General features: G+C 44.8%; 1 protein-coding gene and 1 long non-coding RNA gene across 4 annotated transcripts in view; both read right to left on the bottom strand.

Annotated features, from left to right (window-relative positions):
* Positions 1-2,309: 2,309 nt before the first annotated feature.
* Positions 2,310-7,261, bottom strand: Ppp1r3c (protein phosphatase 1 regulatory subunit 3C). Of its 2 annotated transcripts, none has more exons than XM_048438913.3 (2): positions 7,132-7,261; positions 2,310-4,952 (listed from the first exon to the last, which is right to left on the bottom strand). In XM_048438913.3, exons 1-2 carry the CDS (start codon positions 7,143-7,145, stop codon positions 4,013-4,015), a joined length of 954 nt encoding a protein of 317 aa, XP_048294870.1. In that variant the 5' UTR covers positions 7,146-7,261; the 3' UTR covers positions 2,310-4,012. The 2 variants fall into 2 exon arrangements, with proteins under 2 accessions (XP_048294870.1, XP_048294871.1); XM_048438914.3 differs by lacking the exon at positions 7,132-7,261 and adding an exon at positions 6,895-7,044.
* Positions 7,262-8,720: 1,459 nt separating this feature from the next.
* Positions 8,721-25,289, bottom strand: part of LOC148121327 (uncharacterized) — an 87,942-nt gene continuing 71,373 nt past the window's right edge. The window contains exons 1-4 of one of the 2 annotated variants that reach the window (XR_015738352.1): positions 14,184-16,393; positions 13,078-13,178; positions 11,259-11,383; positions 8,721-9,055 (exon numbers count right to left, since the gene is read on the bottom strand). This is a non-coding gene — a long non-coding RNA (uncharacterized LOC148121327). Of the gene's footprint in view, positions 9,056-11,258; positions 11,384-13,077; positions 13,179-14,183; positions 16,394-25,289 lie in introns of those variants that run through there. The other variant, XR_015738353.1, reaches the window with a different exon arrangement.

Here is a 25,289-nt window from a genome sequence, read left to right as displayed (position 1 = left end):
CTGGGAATGGAACTCAGGTCTTCTGCAAGAATAGCCCTTAACCGCTGAGCCGTCTAACCACTCTCTTGTGTTAATCTTAAAGAGAGTATTGTTTCTCCTAGCAGTCAGAATCCCTAACAAAATGTGAAATGGGAACAATCATATTCCTCAGGAGCACCCTCCTCTTTGGTTAGATCCTTCCTCAGGCAGCCCTCGAATGTGCCAACACCAAATGAAGCTGACAGGGGAGTTAAGGAGAGCTGCCAGAATAATGCCTGCCTAGAAACAACGACCCCTTCTTTCAGCTCCCCAGACATTAAGAAGTAGGGTCCCATGGGAGACTTCAAGAAAGGTCAAGAGCAGAAAGAAACATGAGGCCAAAAGCCACTGACCAACCTGGCACAGGTTGAGCCATTCCCCTCTCTCAATCTTATTTTCTTCTTTTATAAAGTTTACATTTGAGTCTCAATTTTCAAACCTCAATTTGAGTTCTGTCCATCCCTTGGCAGAGAGTGTTCCTCACACAGTCGTTACCATGAATAGGCCCAGAAGGAGAAACAAAACACTCACTACAGCCTTCAGAGACCGGCCAACAGCGTACCGGAACACAGCCACGGGGAGAGGCTTCTGGCAAACTCTCTATGCTCGCCCTATTAAGGGCAGCATGCCCTATCTTAAGGGGGTGGCTGCTAGTCAGATCCACACAGTTGTTGCCAGAAGGACAGAGTTTGCAGTTTTTAAAGAAAAAAAAATGGCATTTATGTGTTTTATGTAAGTCTGTTCATTATTATGCCTTGACAATATTTTTTTCTTAAAATATCCATGTCATCTGGGCTGTCAAAGACTTGTAATTCCAGCACTTGGGAGGCAGAAGCAGGTAAAATGCTTCAAGTTTGAGTCGAGTTTGGTCTACGTAGAGAATTTCAGACCATCCAGGAGTATAAAGTCAGCCCCTCTTAAAAATAGCAAAACAAAAAATCTGCGTACCAAAGAAAATACATCTGCGGTCAAACTTATAGTTTATAGTCCCCCAAATTGTCAGATGATGCTATGCTATAAAAGTTTATTCTTTTTAATTCAGCATCTCAAGTAGGCTAGACATTGATTACCCCGTCAACTTGAGATACTGTCTAAACAGAGACCCACAACTCCATCATAAGAGTGGGAGACTTTGGAGCACTCCATCCTAACTGAGATGTCTTCATCAAAGCCCTTCCCTTAGGGCTCAGGGAACCCTGCAGAAGAGGAGGCAGAAAGATTGTGAGAGCCAGAGGGGATGGAGGACACAAGGCAACAAGTCTTCCAGACATGGCAGGCTGATGCCTACGTGAACTTACTGTGGTGGCACACACAAGGCCTGCACGGGTTCAAGCCAGATGGGTCCCAGCACTGAGAGAGGGAGTGGATGCGGGCTGCCACCCCTAACCAAGAAGCTCTCTGCCGCTAATCCCACTGCTGCAGTAGAACTCAGTTCTCTCTAATAAAATGTCACTGGGATACTTCGGGGGAGGCCCCATACCTAGGTCAACACAAAACAAACTTTTTGTAGACTTTTGGTCTCATTTTGCTTTGCTTGGGCATTTTTTTTGTTTGTTTTATTTTATTGGTCTTTGGTTTGTTTATTTTGATTTCCATTTTGTGTGGGAGGGGTGTTTCTGTTGTTTGTTTTAAAAAGATAAAAAACAAAGTTGGATAGGTAGGGAGATGGAGAGGGTCTGGGAGGAATTTGGGGAGGGGAAAACATAATCAAAATATATTGTATGAAAATTTTCAATAAGACAGGTTTTTTTTTAAAGATACTGTGTGAAAACTTTTATGAAAATTTTAGGCAAAATTGGAAACGCAGTTTAGGTCCATGAATCTATTGACTCACTAAAGAGCCGTGCACCTCGTCAGCCCAGGACTGCCACCCATGAGCCCTTCCTGGGGTCCTCTCTGCAGTTTCAGGTTCTGCCCCCCAGGAAGGTACCAGAGCTCCAAATGTAAGAGCTAGTCCAACACTTCCTACACCATCCCCTCCCCGCTGTAAGAGTGACAGGTGACATCCGAGATACGCCTCACAGCAGAGCGCATGGGAGAGAAGACGTAAGCACAGACAGGGACAGGTTCAGCAGCTCAGCCACTGCGGGACCCACGTCCCAGCTGTCAGGAGATAGGACCTGTGGTCACTAATGAGACTGGAGCACGTGACTGTCCGCAGGTGAATCCCTTTCCCAGTCCAAACCAGTTTTGCTTGGCCGCTGCTAGCAAAACAGGAGGAGGACTTCAGCTGTTCGGCTTCTGCTTTGACTGGTTCTAGTTTGGGGGAAGAAAGCATTCCATTCCAGGTCTGTAGTCTACCAAGCACATTTATTCTTAAAGTGGGCGGCTCATAAGGGACAATGTAGGTGTTTACAGCACAGAACTTATGGGTGCTCGCCAAACCTCCAGTGCTGTCGGCGTGGGGTTATTGCAATCGTGTTTCCCCAGCATGACCGATCACACTTGCTACAAAATTCACCGCACTCTTAACGCCCCTCAAAGGACATACACAATAACAATGAACACCCCAGGACACCAGCCCTCAAGAGCTCACAAAATGGATTTACGTACACACAAAATAGTTCACATTCGAAATCATTCATATCTACTTTTTAAAAAGCATTCTGACTTGAAACTAAAACAATAAGACAAAAGTGGGCATGAGACAGACAGTTCCTTTGACTGTGAGAGACTGGATTCCTACACTGAGACTCTAGCGTCAGTCCCCACTTCAAACATCACATCAAAAAGTGTGGCAGAAAGATGAGTCACCTTCAATATGAAGGACGTGAGCTGTGTGCACTGATGGCACTCCTGAAAATATGACAGCATCTTAGGAGAACACCAGCAAATGGACCTTCAAATGAGGCCAAAAAATTCATGAGTGATTAGATGGCCATTCAGGTAACCGGTTTAATCAGCTACAGTGCTTTGGTTTAATCCAGGCACTGAAAGAGCTGTCTCTGACATGATGTGGAGTCTCTACATACTGCTAGCCATTGGCGACAGCATGCCTGATGTCCAGCAGCATTCTGTACCAAGAACCCAAGAATGATGCCTTGGTCACAAAGACACTGATCAAGTTAAGACCTGCAAAGCTGGATTGGCTTAAACACTACTGAAAACATGGTTTCTGGCGGACCACGTTGAAACGGAAAGGATTCACTTAAGATCTTTTCTCGTTGCCACCGTTTCCTTTGAGACAGGCTCTTGTGCAGCCCAGGCTGGTCTCCAGTTTTCTGTGTGCCAAGGATGACCTTGAATTTCTGATCCTCCTGCCTTCGCCCTAACATATGGGAATAGAGGCATATGTTGCCATCCCCAGTTTTATGGTGCTAGGCCTGGAACCCAGGGCTTCATGCATGTGAGGCAAGCACCCTACCAACTAAGCAACATCTCTAGCCCTCAAGATCTTGATTCTTCAGGGCGACAGTTCGTCTTCCCCAGTACCATGCAACACCCTTTATTTTTCTATGCAAGAATACATAGAATGGATCTCTTTCCCCTCGTTATTTCCTCAGGAGAAACCTGTAAAACCCACTTTGAAACATAAGATAACTTTATGTTTTCCCACCAATGGTTAAATATCGGTTCCCCTGCTCCTCTGACTTGAGCCTCTGAGCCTCAGACCCTTAGCGTCTACACTTCACATCCCTCACACCCTCTCCACAGCATCCCGTCACCGTCAACTGTCCTTAAACCTTCCCTTGTCCAAAGTGAAAGCTGGTGAACTGGGAGGGAGGTGGAAAAACGCACCTCCCCCCAAAAAAAAGTGTTCCTTTTTTAGTTCCCAGGCCATTACTGGATCCTCCAAAACAAGACTGAGTGGCATCATCCGCATAGATCCCAACACTAAATTCTCAAGTGGCTGTATTACCTATAGCCAGGCCCCAAGAGCTCATACCTACACCTACTCATGGAAAGTGACTAAGACTTTCTAATAATGAGCAATACAGACCTAGAATCGCTTGAGGATTGTAATCAGACAAAGCCAGTCCATGGACTGTCTAACTCATCGATAGGAGGCCAAGTTGGCCATCCCTCCCCAGCTCTGCCACTCTGGGAAGAGGCCACTCGCAAGCCTCGGACTGCCAAAGACTGTGGGTTCTACCTCCGCCTTAGGCAGCACCTGTTGGAATGCGCAGTCTCGGGGTGCCATCTGTGTCTGCACCCCATCAGGTTTCCATTGTACATGGACAATTTTATAATTCTGGCCCTCATTGTTGTCCCAGAAGACCCTCCCATTAGCGTGGTAGGAAATGCAAAACTCGATTTTCTCCTCAGTTGGAATGACACGGGGTAAGTCGATGGCAAAGGAGAAGGTGTCGCTGTCGGAGCTGCCGTAAACATTCTTCATGTAGACACAATCCACATCCGTGTAGGTTTTCCAGGTGTCAAAGGTGATCCGGACCCGAACCTTCTTCTCAAAGCTCACATTTTTCACTTTGACTGTCCCAGTCACTGTCCGCTCCTGCAAAGAGCAGTTCTCTAGGCAGACAAAGTTCTTCTGAAAGCGGTCCCGGAAACTTAAGTAATCGGACGAAGGCTGGGGGAAATCGAAAACCAGGTTTTTCTCCTCGTGAAGCTTTAAGCTGGAGGAGATGTCGTTAAGGTCCAGGAGGTCGAACTGCAGGTCCCACGCGGGTTCTTCTGGGAGGTCGGAGAAGACGTGGACAGCAGTGAGCGACAACCCCTTGGAGTCGGCAAACACGACCCGCTTCTTGGCTTGGTCATGTGGGGGCTTCCATCCATTCTGTGATTTGGCTTCCTGCTTGACGTTGAGACACGGTTTCAAAGGCTTCAATTTATTCACAAAACTTCTTCGCTGAAAGTCACTGTAAGGACCCAGGAAACTCTTCAGGGGTGGTGAATGAGCCAAGCAAATCCTCATGGCCACATCCATTGGCATGACTGAACTTGTCAGAGGACGTGGATCCAGCACATGGATCATTCTGGAATGGAAAAGGAAGACGGGTGATCAGCAAGAGCTGGAGCATGTGCATGTGCACTAGTTACAGCAGGAATCAGGGAGGGGCTGACACATGGAGATAGAACACTTGGACGAGCATGTGTGTGCGGTGAGCATGTGTGTGGTGAGCATGTGTGCAGTGAGCATGTGTGCAGTGAACATATGTGTGTGTACTCCAGCTCTGTGCTTGGCAGGTTCCTGGACTTGTGTGAAGCGCCTGAAACACTCAGAGTGGGTTCACTCCCCCATCTAAAAAATCAGAGGGTTGGATCTGATGATTTCTGACACAGCTCTGAGGATTATTTGCTCTGTTCTAGGTCAGTGGTTCTTAAACCTGTCAGGTCAACATGACCTAAGGAGTTTCTTTCCTCTAGGGGAAAAAAAATCAGATTCCAGGGACTTAGAACCACTATAGCGTTTCATGGCATGGCGCCAACAAGGTAAATATGCATTAAAGCTTCCCCGGAGAGTCTATTGACCAGCCAGTTCCTTCCATAACCACAGTCCAGACAGACCGACACTCTTGCTCTTTCTGGCTGCTCTTTCTTATTTTGGATTTTAAATCGGTTTTACTTCTCTGGAAAAGTAATCCACTTGAAAAGAGATAAATGAAGCAATCTCTAAAATGTCGTGTAGTTCTTAGGTGAAGTCAGAACAACTTTTGGATTTTATCAAGTTTGCACAAATTTTTCACAAGTGACCAATTGCCACACCAGCTAACATCTCATGTACTAAAGGGAAAAAAATTAAAACCTACATTTCATATAGAAAGATATCCATGACACGTCCATGTGAAAATAGAAAAGCTGGCTGTCAAGTTAACAAACATCCTCATCCTGTCCGATAGCTTCTTTACAATATCTCTGTCCTATAACCTGCTGTACACATTACATATACAAAAATAAAATACATTTTTTAAGAACTGATAACCTGAGAATTGAACCATTTTAAAATACATGGTAGGTATTTGAATTTATAAATTCTGAAAAACTTGACAGAGAAAAACACTAAAATGTTAATTATCTTTGCATGACAGAATTACAATCTACTAGTTGTGTGCGTCTATTGTTTGAGAGAGTCATATTTACAAGTAGAAATAACAATAGCTAATATAAAACCAAGAATCATCCATCAAGATTTTTTCTGGCCTTTCCCTTGCCCTCACACTATGTTGCCACTATTATAGAATTAGGATTTTCCAATCTCAGCCTTATAGTTAAGAGACACATGAAATATAGTAGGTGCCATTTTCCTCTCTGGCCTTAATTTTTAATTATTTATTCTTTAGCAATTTATGAAAGTATATAACATATTTTAATCGAATATGTATGTACTATATATTTTGTCTAGCTTGAAGGAGTCTCTTAACAATCTCACTAAGCACAGCAGGCTGGCAAATGGTTATCATTACAAAGTGTATGGTAAAGAATGTATACAGAACTCACTTTAATAGCTCTAGGGTTTTTTCTGACAAGATTACTCCCAGCAAACAAAAGCTCAAACTGTATTTGTCTAACAACCCTTAACAGGCAGGATTTGGGGAGGGAGAATTCTTTGACTAAGTCATTACTAAAGACGCAACTAAATGTCATGGAGTGTTCTTGGTTGCTTGGTTGACTGAGCTGTTACTCGTTTTTGTTTTGTTGAGCTGTTATTTGTCTCTTTACTTCTGCATTTATAGAAAATTTTAGAACTGGGCTACTGGAATTCTAAGTCCGGGCCAGGAATTAAAAATGATAGTTTGCTCAAACTCTGAGACTGGGTTTCCTATGACAGGCCAGGTTATGGCAAGTGGGAGGAACGAATGAATGTAAAATCGTCCTGTAACTTTGCCACAGCCTAAACTACCTCCCCAGCAATGTCAGGGTGCAAATGAAGCTTCCCCCAAGTGCTTGGGTCGTTGAGCTCAAAGGCAACAGAGTCACCTCAGCAAGGGAATCGCAGCTGTAGCTAATTCACGCTTAGGCAGTTTCTGCTTTGAGATGCTGACTTCCAAAACAAGCGCTAAGAAATACAACTCAATTCCACTTCTTCAGGCCTCCTGGGCGTTTCAACTCAGCCATCAACTTGGCGGTCTCCATCTGCAGAAAAAGCAAAACCACAGAAGCCCCCAACGTCCCCGCAGCTGCAGGTTTCCCTGCACAGAGTTGCACCGAACCTACCTGGTGCAGCTCATTGGACCGAGAGGCAGCGGCGACCACGACAGCCCCACCCAGCGCAACCTCGCACCCAGCACTTAGCGGATGCAGCGCCGCGGTCCAGCCCGCCGACTGAAGTCCGGGGCCGGGGAGGCAGTTTATCAGAGCCCGACCACGTGAGCTGCTCCCTCTGACCAATCAGCGGTCGGATGGCGGGGCCAACCAGCGCGCAGCTGGGGCTCGAGCCCTTGTCCCTGGAACGTGACCACCGCGGGGCTGGATGTGCCCGGAGTGTGCTGGAAGGCGGGCCCGGTGTTGGGGAGCCCCGGGCCAGCGGGATCCAGCTGCGTTCCCGGAACCCCGCGTGCAGCACGTAGCGCACGGCCGCAGACACTCAGCTGACCTCTCCCTGCCTGTGCGAGCCTGGCGGGGTCTTCTGTGTTAGGCGTGGGTCTGTGCAGAGTTGAATCTGATCTCAGAAAGCTGTGTCTCCACCTGGTTTCTGTGCTATTTGAAATCCTTGTGCTCCTTGATTTGTGCGTCCAAGCGCCTTGGCCCACGCAAAAACAAGTTTTTTTTTGTTTTTGTCTCCACAAATAACGGCATACAGCCACTCAAAGTAGGCAGGGGATGTCAGGAGTTGCCATAGTTCTCCTAACAAATATTAAGAAAACTTGTGAGCCCATTAAAAGAGGCGGCCCTTGTGATCTCTTCCCTCTGAAGGTGGAGGCAAGGGGCCAGCCTAGACAGCCCCTACCCCTGAATAATCAAGCAGACACCACTTCGTATGTTAATCTATTCAATTTTCTCCTTGGAAGAGAAAAGTATAGGCAACACGAAGTTACTACTGTCCTTGCTCAATGCCACCAGATGCAGCAGGCAGCCCAAATCCCTGGCCGAGGTTCTGACACCCTTAGGCAGTGAGGTAAAGGTCACACTCCATGTCACGACCCTCCTAAGCCAGCTGCGTTCACTGAGGTTTCCTTATTTTATTTTGGAGCTTGAAGGACAAAATCGATTGTAAAATTAGAAACTATAAAATTAAATTTGTTAGTCAAGTACAATGATTTTCTTTTGTTTTTCTGAGATTTTAATAAAATTACATCATTGTCCCCCTTCCTTTCCTCCCTCCAAACACTTCTATAAATCCCTCCTTGTTCTCTTTCAGATTCATGGCCTTCTTTTTGCTAACTATTGTTATTTGCATATCTGTACAAGTTACTTTTATAAAGCCCCAGGATCCAGCTCTGCTTGGATATCTGGCAGCCAATTAGAATGTGCGAAATGTTTGTGTCATTTAAGTGTCAAACTCTAGAATTGTTAAAATGGATCTGGAGTGAAGAACCAAAGACGGGTGGCTGCCGGTCTGGAGACCCCTCAGCGGCAGAACGCTTTGCTGCTCTTTCAGAGGACCAGAGGTTAGTTTCCAACACCCAGATCAGGCGGCTTGCACCCCTGTCATTCCAGCTCCAGGGGACCCACACCCTCTTCTGGCTTCTGCTAGACCCTCACACAGGCACATACAAACCCAAAGACACACAAAAGTAAAAATAAATATTTTTTAAAAAAAGAAAAAAAAATTTATACTGAACATCACAGAGGAAAATAATGACTGGACTTTTTAAAAGATTTGCTTTTATTTCATACACATGAGTGGTTTCGCCTGTGTGTGCGTATGTATGCGTACCACATGCATACAGTGCCTTCAGAAGTCAGAAGTGGGCATTAAATTTCCTGGCACTGGAGTTACTGATGGTTGTAAACCACTATGTGGGTGCTGGGAACCAAATCCCCGTCTTCCGCAAGAGCAGCAGGTGCTCTTAACCACTGGACCATCTCGCCAGCCCTTGGGCTGTATAATGGCGCATCCTGTGGCTCCTCTCATGGCGCATCCTGTGGCTCCTCTCATGGCGCATCCTGTGGCTCCTCTCATGGCGGCCCAAATCATCTGAAAGACAGTGTTTGGGGTTTGAGCCTCCCCTGAATCCAGGCAAGTTCTAACCCCAGTTTTCTGGTGTGCCCCATGGAGATGATAAATTTGTTCTGAGGAATAAGTTAAATTGTGCATCTCAGGACCCTACCCAGTTCAGGTGTTCAGCCCGTATTAGATCTCAAATGAGTACTTGACTCTTTCACCCTTGTTCTCTTCTCCCCTCAGCAAAGTTAGTACCCGAGGAAAACAGTGACCAGACTGTTGCTCACTGAGCCTTATCATGTACCAAACACAATTTGGTTGCATTGTGGTATCTGCTTAATATTTGCAGCATACTGGCATTGCCTGTCACAAATGGCATCTTAGAGATAGGAAACCCATTGGGAGACCAATAACCCTGCCCAGGACCTTCCAAGTCGAGTCGTGATCAGAACCTGCATGAATCAATATTGATAACTACCACCTGTCCCATTCTGTCTTCCTTCAGTCAATGGTCAGTTAGAAGGACAGAGACAGGAGGGGCCTTGTGTGTTGTTGGCATCAAACTCTTTATATTTCACAGTTGAGAAATCTTAATCCCGAGAAGCTGAGCTGCTTGCCAAGGGCTGGTTAGGTCAGAGCCAAAACTAGACAGAATCTTGGGCAGGCTTTTTCTCTACACAAACCATATATTGAGGTAAAGAATGAATATTACCAGCTAAAGCTACGGAACAGCATACAATAAGAGGAATGTATTATGACTCTACATAGGAGGGAACCATGTGCCTGAATAGGAGCTAGAATTTATGCGCTACCAGAACAGTATTTGGGGATGACAGCAGTACGCGTGGTAAATGTTTTTGTTTTGCTTCTCTATAGCTTTTGGATTTTTTTTTACAATTAACACAGAAGACTTCTGTAATTAGGAAATAAATTTGAAAAGATTTTTCAAAGTTTCAGATTCAAGTAATGTGGAGAGCCGTGCTGGGTGCCAAGAGCCCTGTTGGAAGGTTTTTCATGTACTTAGCTGGTTTCCTCCCACTGTCCCTCCGCCTTCTCTCCTGCCCCCTGGCGTTGATTAATGCTGTCAAAGCAGCTTTCTGTTTCAACTTTAAGAGAAATTTTTAGGGAAAACAGGACTCTTTCCGAAGAGAAGTCACGGTACCCTGTAAGCTGATGATCCAAGCCTCTCCTTCAGGTCCCTAGCTGGTTTTTGCTGCCTTTCATGCTAGGATTAGAGAAACTGGAAAGGGGTCAATGTTTTTCAGTTGGATATTGCGTCAATGAAGGTGACTGAAGCAGGAGTTATGAAGAATTTTATTATTTGTGGGCTTTCTCCAAGTGCGGTTTGGCAGCATTCAAACGCTGCTTTGTCTTGCTCATCTTCACATAGTAAATCTATCGACTGGGGCTCTTTAATTGGTGCAGTGTGCCCAGCACCATGCTAGGGGTTACCAGGAGTCATAAGCCACAGCCCTTTGACCTTGAGAATAGTCCAGACTTTATTCGATTTTAAACTCAGCAGGTAGCCCGGGCATGAGGAGCCGCTGACAGAGTGAGTTACACAAGAGGGGCTGCCCAAGCGTTTGCTCAATATACCTGAGCTGCCTGTGTGGGAATTACCAACTCATTTTTTCCTTCTTTCTTCATGTGTGTGTGTGTGTGTTGTATGTGTGTCTGTGCATGTTCATGTTTGTGCTCATGTGTGGAAACGTGTGTGTGTGTGTGTACAAATGTTGAATGTCTTCCTCAGTCCCCATCATTGCCTTATTTTCTCTTCCTGAACCTGGAGTTCACTGACAGCCAACAAGCCCCGAAGGCATAGCACACTAGAACCCCAAACTCCTGCACCCACAGTCATCTTCCTCAGTTTCCCAGGTAGCTAAGACAACCGACAAAATAATATGATTTTTTTTAAGTCTCCAGAATACTCTTGAACAAAATCAGACATCTGGGTGCTACAAAATGAGACGAGCAATGGATAAATGCAATCTGACTCTGGGAAGAGGCATTCACTCTTCTTGACGGTGGTAACTCCAAGTAGCTGCGCTATCTCTGTCTTCACTGAAGGGTGAAGTGCTGAGCTACAAAGACTCTAAAAAGTAACCACTGAATCATGCTGAAGGGCATTTTACAAGACTTTTATATGTCATTACTTATTTACGAGTGTGTGTGTGTGTGTGTGTGTGTGTGTGTGTGTGTGTGTGTGTGTGGCACCTGGGTGGAGGTCAGAGGATACCTTGCAGGAGCTGGTTCTCTCCGTCTGCTATGTAGGATCCAGGCATCAAACTCAGGTCGTCAGGCCTGGAAGCAAGTGTTTTACTCACCGAGCCATCAGCCCTTTAAAGACTTTAGTGGGACTACCTGGAAGATGAAAGAGAGGAAGGGTCATGTAAGAGAAGGAACAGAAATTAGCCAAAATGTTACCAAAATAATAGGAAACATCAAAAAACTCAAAATGAGAACAAATAATATTCTGAAAATGAGTAAGAAGAAGGCATTTTAGCTCTATCTGCTTAATTTGTACTCTAGAGTTTTACAAAATAAATATTGGTACATGAATACAGAATTATCAGTGAAAGGAAAAAAATCCAGAAATAGACATGCTTACATATCAGAATTTACTAAGTACTTCAGGAGGGCATGTCTAATAAGGAGAGAGGGAAATGGATCGTTCAAAAAATGGGCAACGATCAGCCTTGGACTGGAAATTAGAAAGATGTGCCCCCAAAACTGCTTTCGCTCTCTGTGGGTTGATGGAATAACAACATGTGTGAATAAGACATGTCAGTAGGAAAGTCCTAGTCTGCTCTGTGTTGCTATAACAATTGCCGGACGACAGGTATCATGTAAAGAAAAACAGATTTCCTCGGCCTTTACTTCTAGTGGCCAGCAAGCTCAGATAGCATGGCAAGGGACCAGCTGACTGCATTGCAACACAGCAGAGGGCGTCCTGTGGAGGCGCATAGCTGAGATCAGAAAGCAGGAGCATGCAGGGGCCACAGGACACACTGCAAGGGAGGACACGAGACAGTGGGATCATCTGCTCCCTTTTATAACCGGCTGGCAAGAACTAATCCACTCTTGAGAAATCTACCTATTTCTAGAGATCAGCTCAGCCTCAGTCTTTGCAGAGAGCAGTCATCCCCAGCCACTTCCCACTGGGTTTAACCTCTGAAAGGTCCTGACACATTTCAATACATTATCTGGGGAATAAGCTTCAGTGTGAGTTTGACACTATTGGCCTGGCTCCACCTACCCTGGGCACTGCAGTGTTGGTGATTTGGAGAATTTCTACTTTAATTCATGACTTTGGGACAAGGGGGAAAATATTGAATGGGAGTAAGGTTTGTTTTCTTCAGTGATATAGCCACCGCTAAGTTGTTTGTGATCTAGGAAATAATCTTCCACCTGTACTCATTCAAACAACCCTAATTCAATTCAGATTGTCGCACACATACAGCACACACACACACACACACACACACACACACACACACGTCTGGCCTGGGAATTTTAATTATTTTTAATTATAGATTTTATTTAAATTTGTAATCAAAAATCTTAATTTTCCTCTTTAAAAAAATTCCAGCTGGATATGGTATCACACACCTCTAATCCCATTACTCCAGAGGCAGAGACAGGTGGATTTCTGTGAGTTTGAGGCCATCTTGGTCTTCATAGTGACCAGGACAACCAAAGCTACATAGTGAGACCCTGTCTAAAAAAAAAACTAAAAAAGAACAAAAAAGCTCCTAAAAAAGCTCCTAGGTGAGGGCCTCTGTAGACAGATGCCACCGGAGTCCTTAAAGGTTCTCAAGAATTTAGTTAGGGATAAAATAGCAGTAAACACTCACTGATACAGAACAGTTTAAACTCTGCTGATTCAGCTGTTTCTGTCCGGTCGTTCTGTCCAGGTGAAGAGCAAGCCACTTGCTCCACTCCAACCATCCAAGAGGGTGGAAACAAGAATGTGAGACCCTCTCCCTATTGCTGTGAGGAGACATCATGACTAAGGCAACTTATAAAAGAAAGCATCTAGCTAGGGGCTGACTTACAGTTCCAGAGGGTCAGTCCACGTTCATGGCAGGAAAGGAAGCATGGTGGCAGGCAAGTACGGTGCTGAAGCAGGGCTGAGCGCTCATATCTGATCCACAAGCTGTAGATAGAGAATGCAAGGCTGAGCCTGCCTGGGCTTCTGGAAACCTTCAAGTCCACCCCCAGTGACACACCTCCTCCAACAAGGCCACACCTCCTAATCCTTCCTAAATAGTCCAGCTACTGGGAACCAGACTTTCAAATTTATGAGTCTATTCTCATTCACATTCAAGCCACCACAAACACCCTAACCAAGAAGCCATTTGCAATTGATACCCATTGGCAAAAGGAAAATTTGTTTTCTCCCATGGAGTGCCACTGAGTTTATCAACCACACTTCAGGGCAGACCACGCATGCCCAGGAGTAGTTGGCCAACACAAAAGGAGCCATATGTTTTTACTTAGGATTTTGGGCAATTTTTTTTGTCTTATTGGTGGTTTTTGCTTATTTTGATTTTTTTATGTAGTGTTTTGGTTTTTTGCTTTGTTTTGTTTTAAAAAGAGCATAAAGTTGGGTGAGTGAGAAGGGTGGATCTAGGAAGAACGGGAGGAGGTGGAAAACATGATCAATACATATTGAATGAAAAAAATTAATTAAAAATAACTAGTCTCTGAGGGGATAGTTAGAAAGGAAAGAATAGAGGGGTTGATATGGTCAAAGTACACGATATACTTGAATGAAACTTATTTACAAAGCCTATAACCACATTTTTTAAAGGTTAAAAAAATGTATTAAAGCGAAAACTGAATCTGCTTGGTACAAGGGGAGCAACAGGGGATCACCAGTCCCTCCCCTCTGAGTCAGACAAACCAGAGGACAGTGGGGAATCCCTCTCCCCTCTGAGTCAGACAAGCCCCTTCATGGTTGCTCGGCTTTCTCTGCGCTGTGTGGGCTGATGCTGTCTGCATTGTCCTTGCCATGTCTAGGCAGCTGGTCACACCTCTGCTTTGGTCACCCATTTCATTAAGTCTTCATGCCCTGTGACATCAAATTCTGCTGCTTTGCTTTAAATATGAGTGGCCCGTGAGCCGCAGCAGCGGTCTGTGTGACCAGGCCACTACTTACCAGACTCGTATCATCCGCTGGACAGGCTTCCTGTTCTACAGCCGGATGTCTGTCTGGCCTCAGCTCTGAACTTCGGTTCTAGGAAAGGTTTCAAAGCACCTTCAAGAGTCCCAAGTCCACTCGCTTGTAAGATACCACCACATTTCCTTTAATTATGACGAAACTGACCTCCTCCCCTAACGAGCTGCCCCCTCGTGCTCACAAATGGCTCACATCACCCTACTCCCAAGGCCAAACAGAACTTACTGGCTCCAAGCAGTGTTCAGAGCTCCGTATTCCTTTCTTTGTGACTAGAATTGGGTGTTGTCTCTCTAAACCTGGGGGAGAAAGTGTAGACCTAGCGTAGGCCAGAGTCCTGTGTCAGTCAGAGAACTGTTTCTGCCTGGCTGCTGCATGCCAAGGATGTGATGGAAAGTTCCAGCTTGGGAACCTGGGGAAGACAGTTTTCCAGATCCCACAGAGTCAGCTATTTGTACTAGGGCTTTAATATTTTGTTTAAAGTGTAGTAAATCTTCTAGAATGTCACCCAAAACTTTAAAAAACACCCCTCAAAGCCAACCTTCTCTAAGTGTTTGCCCTCCATTAGCTAAGTAATGGCCTTTTTAAATGAGCAACTGTTAAGCATTTTTTTATTCTGTTTTGTTTCTGTTCGTTTTTCCGAGACAGGGTCTCTCTCTATGTAACTTTAGCTGTCGTGGGACACACTGTGTAGATTAGGCTGGCCTCGAATTTATAGAAGCCCACCAGCCTCTTTCTCCCACGTACTGGGATTAAAGGTATGCCCCCACCACACCCTGCTGAAACTGGTAAACTTTTAAATCACTTTAAAGTTAGGAGTGTTTGAAGAGCCACCAAGAGAAAGATAAGTGCTTCCAAATGCTTCCCCAACCAAAACAGGTTACCCCCTGCAGTCAAAAAAACACTAAGCAAAATAGCATTTGGTCTGGCTTTCCTGTGTGTATTGTTGAGTTCTGAGAACCCAAACAATTGGTGGTTGAAAAAGATTTTCATCCTGAAAAAGAACAATAGGAAGAAAATTCACAATACTAAGAGCAAATTCTGTAGCCATCACGCGAGAGTCTTTTACACATCTAACGACATCACTGCTATGTAGGCAGACTTCTCTCTGTCTGTCTCTCTTATCAGCTGCTCCCTGATAACCACCCAGAGGCTTAATATTAATGATAAATGCTTGGCCAATAGCTTAAGCTTGTCTCCCCAGCCAGCTCTTACAACTTAAATTAACTCATTTCCATTCATCTATGAGCTGCCCCAAGGCTCGTTTATCTCATCTATGAACTTCCCATGTGGCTTCCTCTTCATCTGGCCCACACCTCCCGAGACTCCGCCCTCCTTCTTCCCAGCATCCTCTCAGTTAGTTGGGCTCTTCTGCCTAACCTCTACCTGTCCAGCTATTGGCCAGTCAGCTTTTTTATTAACCAATGAGAGTAATGCATAGTTACAATGTTCAAAGTTTGTTCCACACACTGCTAGCTATAATATAATATGATTACAACATAATGTTCATTTTTCCTTTATGTTTGCCTGATTAATTTATTTGACTTTTTGAAACAAGGTCTCAAGAGCCCAGGTTGGCCTAGAATTTGTCATACAGCTGAAGATGGCCTTGAACTCCCGATCCTCCTGTCTTCTCCTCCCAAGTGCGGGCGTTACAGTCGTGCAGCTCCCTGCCAAGCTCTACCGCTCATTTCAGATTAAATGGCATTATTCCTGGGGATTTACCCAAAAGTCTCTAGGTCAACATATCGCAGAGACATTTGACATTCATGTTTATAGTTGCACTGTTCACAACACCCAGGAAACGAAGCCAGCTAGAAGTCTGTAAACAGATGGATGGATACAGAAAATCCAGTACACATACACAGCAGAATTTTATGTAGCCACAAAGGAAAAGAAAATCATGACATCTGCAGGAAAATGAATGGAACTGGGGGCTATTGTGTTAAGCGAAATAAGCTAGACTCAGAAAGACAAACAGTACCGATTTCTCTTCACAGATGGAACCTGAGTTTTAAATTACTAAATGTGTATCCATACATATAGTATGTATGGATGCACATTTATGGGTCGTGACACTAGAAAGGGGATCCTGAGAATTGGGGGGCAGACCTTAAGGGAGGTGGGAATTAGAGAGGGCAATCGAATCCATAACCGGAACACAAAAGGGGTGACTCGCTAAAAAAAAGAAAAGACGTGGGTGGTGTGGGAGAAGAGTGGGGGAGAGGAGGGAGTGAAAATGAAATGTAATGACACTTATGTATGAAGATGTGATTGTGAGAAACAATGACCTTCCCTTCATAATAAGAGTCCCATTGAAGCAGTCAATGTGACAGCCTTGCAAAGTAGGGGGTCAGCCCAGCATGCAGGCACAGCTAACTGTGTGCTGCAGAGAACAGGTTTTAAACCCTAAGCAGTAAGTCCCTTCCTCTTCTCCTTGCTACGTAATCAGGAAAGTACAAGCCTACATATCTTCCTCATATCTTTTCCTCTTACATTTATCTTTTCCTGAGCAAAACCAAGTGTGGGTTCATCTCTGTCAGACACATGCCCTTTTAGGCAAGCTTGGCCGTTAGTGGCATTAGTAACTCTACGCTCAGCTTCCTATTTGTGGATAGAATCCCCTAGCAGAAGTCAGCAAAGGCCTAGCATTTCCTACCCACTTGTAGCCTGGCCTAAGTTGTCTTAAGGTACCTTTGAAAATGGACTAATAGATTTCATTTCTGACATTATTTTGCATGATAACTAAAAGATAATTTTAAAAAAGAAATAAGTCAGACTGAAGAAAAGAAAGTAGTAAATAGTTTAAAAAGAGCAAGAGACTTTTGCTTAACTCAGAACAAACGATGACAAGCTATCACCTTTGCTTATCTTGCTTCTACTTCACCCCTCCCCCCAAATTCAAAGTTTGGGTGCTATTTACTGAACAAGTCTTCTCCGTGGTTTATATTGGAAGAGGTTATTATTTTGCAAAGTCCAAACAAAAACGCAATGCTCAATTCGTAGTAGCCAGAGTCAGCACTTAGGCAATAACACTTGCTGTGGGGTTAGCTCTTGCAGTGTTCTTCCCACCGTTACTCCATTTGCTCTCCACAAAAACCCTTTCTGTTGCTGTGAAGAGACACCATGACCACGACAACTCTTACAAGGGAAAGCATTTCATTGTGGTGGTAGCCTACACGGTGCTAGAGAAGGAGCTGAGATTTCTTACATCTTGTCTCAGAGGCAACAGGAAGTGGTCTGAGACACTGGGCAGTGTCTTGAGTACATAGGAGATCTCAAAGCCCGCCTCCACAGTGACACACTTTCTCCAACAAGACAACACTTCCTCCTGTAAAGCCAAAACTCCTAGTAGTGCCACTCCCTTTGGGGGTCATTTTCTTTCAAACCACACCGCTCATGATTTCGCTCTGTCCATGGGGAAAATGAGCAATGGTAAAAGTGAATTTCTGGGAAAAGAGTCACAGGAAGTAAGTGGACAGAATCAACTTTTGAAGTCAAGACCCCCATGTGTATCTCATCTGGGCCATTCACAGATATCACACCAGGATGGAGCATGAGCAGTCTGTTGGGCACATGTCTCTCCGTGTTTATTCTGTCTCTAAGCCTGCCTGCTCTCACTGCCTCGCGCTTCCCTGCCTCTCACTTGAATTGAATCGCCTTCTTGCTAGTTTGTCTCATAATTCAAATGTGCCACAACCAATACACAACTCTGACCACAGAATCCAACAGTAGCTACCCCAATCTAAATCTGTCAAAAATAGACAAGCAATCACTTAATACCTGTGCTCAAAAACAGTCCCTCACCTGCAGAGTCCTTTCTCCATTCCCTTTTCTGAGGTTTATCTCAGAAGCCATTTCTGCAGAAACCCATCCATATCCTTCACCGCCTCAATGATCTCTGTGTTTTCCATAAGATCCTAGAGGATTTATCATTTCATGTAGCATTGACTTTGATAATGATCTGCCTTGTGTTTGTCTCCCCTGATAGACTGTAGGTTCCTTGACAGCAAGGAGAATACCTTATTCATCTGCATATCTCCAACACCTGACACCATGTCTATCTAGCACACATGCCCACCAGGTGAAGCGGATGCATTAATTATTAATATAGGTACTGGCTTCTCATTGCCTCACAGGTAATTGAGAAAATGGCATTGAACTGGCAGGTGGAAAGAACATGAATTGTCCAAAGATGCTTTGAGAAAAAATCTACAGAGTAATGTTGACCACCCCCAAAATAAAAGAAATCCTAAATAAAGATTGTGAACCACACAAGGTTGGTTGGCGAGAGGAAAGGGTATTTCAAAAGTACCACAAAGCAGTGCCAATCAAACCAGCCAGTGAACCAGGCCTGGGAGTCCCGGCAAAAGTACAAGTTGTCCTAGGACATGGCAGGTTCGTTTTCAGGTCACAAGCCAGTTCCCAGGACCAGGAGCAGTGGAGACTTGGGTTTCTTTAGAGCAGTAGCTCATCAGAATTCTCTTAGTGTGTGCAAAAGCCTTTCTCCTCCTCTGATGGTCCTTGGCTGCTTCTGTCTCTTGCCCAACTTCTCCAGTTCGTCTTAAGTTTCCAGATCTCTCTTTCTTCCTCCACCTCCCAATGTCTCCTTTCCCTCCTTCATCTCACTGCTTGTGTAAGATCACCAGTGCCTTTCAAGCCTGCAGGACATTTCTGCTGCATAATGCATACCTCTAATTCGAGAAAGTACACAGGTCAAATGAGTGCTCGCCTTGGTGTGCTATGGACTCCTGTTTGTCTCTGCTGTTCCCTCTCCTGGGAAGTCCTTCACCTTATCCATCCCTGGTCCAGCTCAAATGTCCTCTGCTAAATGTTCCCAATCCATGGTAACAGAGACAGAATGCCCTGTTCTCTTCCCTGAACTTTAGAGATGAATTTGCTTAGACAACTAAAATAGCTTTTGTGGCACTCAATGTCTTTATTTTGTTTGCTTAATTGCCTCCTCTAGTAAACTATGAACTCTCGAGGACAGATACCAAATATCATCCATTTCCATATCCCTCAGCATCATAGACACTCAAAAGAAATTTGCTTACGTAGCCTGTATTCTAAGTCAAGCACAGTGGCCCATGAGTGTAATCCCAGCACTTGGAAGATTGAAGCAAGAAAACTGCTGTGAGTCTGAGACCATAGTGAGGTCTAGGCCAATCTGGGATACAGAGGGAGACCCTGCCTCAGAAGAGAAGGAGAAGGAGGTAGGAGGAGAGGAAAGAGGAGGGCCAAGAAATAGCACAGTTGGTAAAGTGCTTGCCTTGTAAGTATGAAGACCTACATTCAGTCACCAGGAAAGGCCAGCCCAGATAGCATGCACAGAGAATGCCAGAACTAGGGGACAACATCAGGTACGTCCCTGGAGCTCATTAGCCAACCAGTCTAGCCTCCTTAGCAAGTTCACCTGGAGAATGCGACCCAGAGTTTCCCTCTGACCTCTTCAGGAACATGCACAAATGGGAATAGGCACACATGTATCTCTATTCTTATTATTTACTGTGGATTCTAAAAGAGACTATGATGCAAATAGTTATACAGTTAATTAATATGCAATTTGCATACATGAGTCAAAAGGTAACTACAGGGAGTGCTGAGGAACATGACCTAAATGAAGAAATCAGCGAGTCTTTCTCTTTCCCACCAGCCAACTCCCAAATAACCAAATGGAGACTTATTATAACTATGAAAGCTTAGCTGATAGATTACGTTTGTTTCTAACAAACTCTTGTAACTTAAATTAACCCATTTCTCTCAATTTACTTTCTGCCTTGTGGCTTTATTACCTTATCTCCATATTGCTCATCCTGTCTGACTGGCAGCTCCACCTTCTTCCCAACATTCTCTCTGCCGTGAAAATCCTGCCTAGCTATTGACCATTTAGCTTCCAATCAGAGTGACACATCTTTACTGTACACAGAAAGATTATTTCAAAGCAGAGAAAGTTCGTGGAAGGCTCCTTGCATGAGTCCTTGATACTCAGGCTGAAATTAGATAGCAAGGGATTATCAGCTAGGTAAATGGGCAGGCATACAAGATCTAAGGAAATACTGCATGTAAAGTACAAGGTGGCTTGGAAAAACCATGCAAGGGCCTGCTGGAGACGTCCAGAAGGTCCTCCAAATGCATTTGCCCCACTTGTTCAGTACACATCATGCCTAGGGAAACCTCACTTAAACAGATTTTGTCAATATCTCCTTCTAACCTTTGGTTTCTGGTTGGATTTGGTCAATGGCAGGAGAGAAGAGGGTGGGAAGGAGAGTAAAACTAAAGAATTTATTGCTCGGCTTCCATCTTGACAGGTAACTAGGGTTGACTTCTCCCTTCTACTGCCAAGGCCATGGCTTCCATCAAGGGATCTTCCCTATAGAGCAGCCCCATAGTCTCTGCAATGGCTCTTCCACTTGTCCCTCAGCACTAGAGGTGACAACAGCTCCGAATTAACCCACAGAGGACTGCACTTGTGAGATGTCTCCAACCCCATCCAGTCTTGTCAGCAACACATGTTAATGATGCTCTTTTTCTGACAGAATTTTGACTGGATCCCAATGTAAAGGAGAAGCTAGCTCAAGCAGAAGACATTTTTTAATTTTGTGAGGACTTCATTTTTGTCCTAGGAGCCACAGGGAACCATTGAAGAGGTTAGTAAATGAAGTAGGAGTTTGAGTTTGAAGCAATCTTTTAACATCCGTTCTGTAGAACAATAAGGAAAGAGGTGCAAGATGGAGGCAGAGGGCAGGGAGTCCAGGGAGGAAGCAGCTAAAGACATAAAGGTGACGGCGCAGAACTAGGAGGAACGAGGGAATAATGGAAAACCAGAATGATCGCAAACACATCCCAACACTGCTGCACTGGCCAGGAAAAATAGACCCCAAACTCTTCACCCTGGCATCCAGTGTACCAGTTGTTGTCGCTGGATTCCTCATGCAGTTTAGATGGCCCAATGAAGTGACCTCTTTAGTGATCACAGTGTGCTTCGTGCCTGGAGTCCTCTATCCAGCATGTTCTGCTTCTTATCTGGAGCCTATTCATCCTCCAAGGCTCAGCTCAATAATAATTCTATCAGACAAGCAAAAAAGATACGATGCAAACTGTGTCCCAGATATACCATTGTGTGACACCTACTCCAACTCACAGAACAGACATACGGTTGTGTGACACCTACACCAACTCACGGAACAGATATACGGTTGTGTGACACCTACACCAACTCACAGAACAGACACAGGATTGTGCGACACCTACACCAACTCACAGAATCCACCTACTTAAGTAGTGGTGTCATCCTCTCCATTCTAGTCGGTGATATAAGGCTCAGAGAAATTAAGTGATCATAATTACCCCAGGTTGGATTTGAACCCAGGCCTGGATGACTTCAGAATACTGTAGTTGACCCTGATCTAATAATGATGCTTCCCCAATCATAAACCGTTAACTTGAGGGATGACTCACCGAATGAAGACATTATACTAAACTTCCTTGGACTGCTTTACTTGATTTTCATAAAGCTCTTACATGAGACAGATCAATTGAAATACTGGATGAAACAAAAACAAGGAATCTGTTCCAATGTCCCCTCCTCCATAAAGCTTTGCTAGGTTTCCCACATGTTTATAAAGAACTCCTCCCTCTTCTTAAGGGCATTGCAGGGCATTTCCAGTCGCCTCACTGCCCTCTGCTTCGCCTCAGTCTGGTTAGCCTGTATTGTCTTTTTATAACAGACAAGGAAGCCAACCTGGTCTAACTTCCCATCCATCCATCCAAGGAAATCACCTGCCTGTTCTTTCCTCCCAGCCATTCAGTAATAGTTATTTGCTTCGAGGAAGCACTTGAAGTGGCTTGGTGAATGAACACCGAGAGCCTCCAACGTGCCATCAAGGCAGTCAGTTAGAGATGAGGAAGGACGGAGTGTCACTTGGCATTTGTTCAGAACGCACTGCTGGGCCCACTGGCCAGGGCAGAGCAGGCTCTCAGTCACTGGGTTTTCTGCGTCACATCTGATTCAAACCTGGAGACTGAATTAAAGGATTAGGTTTATTGCAATTGAGTTGTTAAATAATAAGTACAATCATGGATGGAGAGTTGTGAACTTTAGAAAAAAATCACCACACATACCTTTATTCCTACTGATGTACAGCCCTGAGTCCATCAGATGGAAACAGGAAATCCAAAAAGAGGCCAGAAGGATTGTTACACACACTGTCAAAGGAGCTGGAGGAGCTTAGCCTGCGAATCCCCAAGGTATACATTTATGAATATGTAGAGTTCAGGTATGGATTGGAGTGCAAACTTCTCCTTGATTCCAAAGCTTAAATAGGACCAATGAGGAAAAAAAGATAAAGATAATTTGCGTGTATATTTATGTGGGGTTTTTGGTGTGTGGGGGTTGGGGGGAGTGGGTATGTGTGGGTGTGTGTGAGTGGGTGTGGGTGTGGGGTGGGGGGTATGGGGTGTGGGTGTGCACGCACACATCCATGTACCATATTTTGTGTGTAGAGGTCAGAGGACAACTGCGGGAATCCATTTTCTCCTTCCACCATGTAATTCCAAGCATCAAACTCAGGTGAGGCTTGATGACAACTGCCTTTTCTCACCATCTTAAGACACACATTTTGATTCGCTATAAGAGAAACCTTGCTGACAACCGGACTGTCCAACAATGAGCTACAAAGCCAGGGAAAATTTGCTCATTAGACCCAGTTACAGTCTGAATCCAAAACACCCTCAGAGGCATAAAGGCATTGTCTGTGGAGGTTTCAGGAGATGTGGCCTAGCTCAAAGAGTGGGTCACCAAGGGTGCACCTTTGAAGGTTACATTTGACCCGTAGCCCTAACCCTGCTCTGCCTTCTGGACGACCACACACACTGTGACCAGTCTTCACCCTCACACTCCTGCTGTGCTGTGTCATCCCCATCGTAATGGACCGAAACCCTCCAAAATGGTGAAATCAAAACAAACCTTTCCTCTTACCTCAGTCAGCAATTTAGTCAGCGCAATGCAGAGTGATTGGCAGAGATTTGCTCAGGCAAAACCTGGGCCACAGGCCAAGATGAAAAGACTTCCTGAGGAGCCCACCTCAGAGATGAGAAGGCCTTGTTCCACGCCACGACTCTGCACCCTAACACACATCGGAAACACGGATAACAAAGGAGCCAAGGATTCTGAACACCGGATCATTAATTCTAGAGTGCAAACTAATCTATCGGCCACAGGGACTCAATTTGACCTACATCCGGGTAGACTCCCAGCCCTGAAAACCTAAGGAGAAGATCAGGGCTGTCATCTTGACTTCTCTCCAGATAATGAGCTCACTGTTTTCTAAAGCTAAGTGAGCCCCAGGAGGTGTTCTAATCGAGTACCTGTAATTAGGATAGCAGCTGTACCCTCTTCAGTCAGTACTCAAAGGAAGCTAATTCTGTACGGTGTAGATAAGTACAGGACGGTAACTCCCACAAGCCCCTCAACTTCACCAAATAGAAACTCTTAGTTTTAATCCGTTTGCTTGTAAAATATTCTGGGTAAAGCAAAATGCCAGGGTGACTGAATGTTCAGGGTGAAATAATCTCAGGTTTGTCCTTTAAAACACACTGAGATGCAACACACACATAAGTTGGTAAAACAAAAGTAAAAAGTAGGGTTTCTATAAGGTCCAGATAGAGTGATCCAAATGTGCAAAGAGAAACTGGTCTCCTTGGCCCAGGTGATAGGAAAGCCCTCCCAAAGTGTGTGCACCAAGCCATGCAAGTGAATTCCCACGTGTCTTAGGACCTGGCAGAGAGGAAACCGGGATCTTCCACCAGGACACCGAGCATGTCAAGGACCACAAGTGGAGCGATGGGAAGCTCTTGCATTAGCTCATTCAGTGAAGGAGAAGAGAGGCGCGGCAGGTGAAGCCCGATCACCAAAAATCTTTGCAGGTCGTATTTGCCGTTTCTACTTTGGACGACAGCAGCCTTTGAAGGCCATGAACTGGGAGCATTAAACATGTGTACATTAGCTCACCTCATCTTTCCCATAGTTTTGCAGGCAGTCATTGCTATAATCCTGCTGTGACGCAGTGACAAGACCCATCAACTACAATAAGCCAACTCCCAAATAAAACAGAACTGTTCTACAGAGAATAATTTCCTGTCCGTTTCTTTGAGATCTAAGAAGGTAGAAGGCATACTGTTTCACTCAATAAGCAAGAAGGTTAGCATCTGTGAAAAGGAGGCCCTGGGCTCTGAGTGGCTAGTTTCAGGATGTCATTTCACTTCCTCACCAACCAGTGTTCACACGTCCTCATTGAAGACTGGCCATGTCAGAGTATTAGGGGCCCAACTTAGCCTTCAAATGACCTCTGTCACTTTACCTACAGGATCAAAAGGCAGCTTGACATCAGAACTGGCCAGAAGGAGTTTTCACAACCACACCTTTTTTAAGAAACTCAAACTCATGGAGGGCATTTTACACTCCGATTTTCCATTTTGAGAGTTTCTAACTTTAAATGAAGCAATAAGAAAGATGTTACCTAATTTTTTTCACATTTCTTGTTTTGTAGTTTATCTCTATAAGTTCTAAACTGGATCTTCTCTCCCGGTTCTTGAAAATGCATGTGTAAACTGTATCATGCACAGCCCATGGTGTATACTTGGTTAGCTCAATGACTAAAATAGGTTCTTAAGCTAAGTGAAGGCAGGTGTGTGGGACGCTTCTTCACAGTGGAAGTCAGAGGGCCTTTCAAAAAATGGTATCCAACCGTGGGAACAAGAAGAATCCCGGTAAACGTTGGTGTGGACAGTGCAGTATGGCGATCAATAGCATGGAGAGAGTCACAATAACCAGTCAAAAGGGAGTGAGAGATTGTGAGTAGAAATCTGCCATTAGATAAGAAGTCTGACTTCTTACAAGGTCCACTGGCAACAGGAGAGAGAGAAGAAACAGTTTCCCTAGCAGCATAGAAGCTGTTATATGGAACCATCGCTGCCCAGCACCCTACCCTAGGAAGTGTGTAATGCTGGAAGAGCTGTGACACCAAGCTGCCTTTCCAAGAACCTCTTCAGTAGAGTCGAAGTCCAGAGAAGTTACTTCCCAGTCCA

This window comes from Myodes glareolus, chromosome 7 (assembly GCF_982192425.1).
Source record: "Myodes glareolus chromosome 7, mMyoGla1.1, whole genome shotgun sequence".
In the NCBI taxonomy this organism is placed as follows: Eukaryota; Metazoa; Chordata; class Mammalia; order Rodentia; family Cricetidae; genus Myodes; species Myodes glareolus.
The sequence above is the reverse complement of the archived record's forward strand: the minus strand, read 5'-3'. Positions and strand labels throughout refer to the sequence as shown.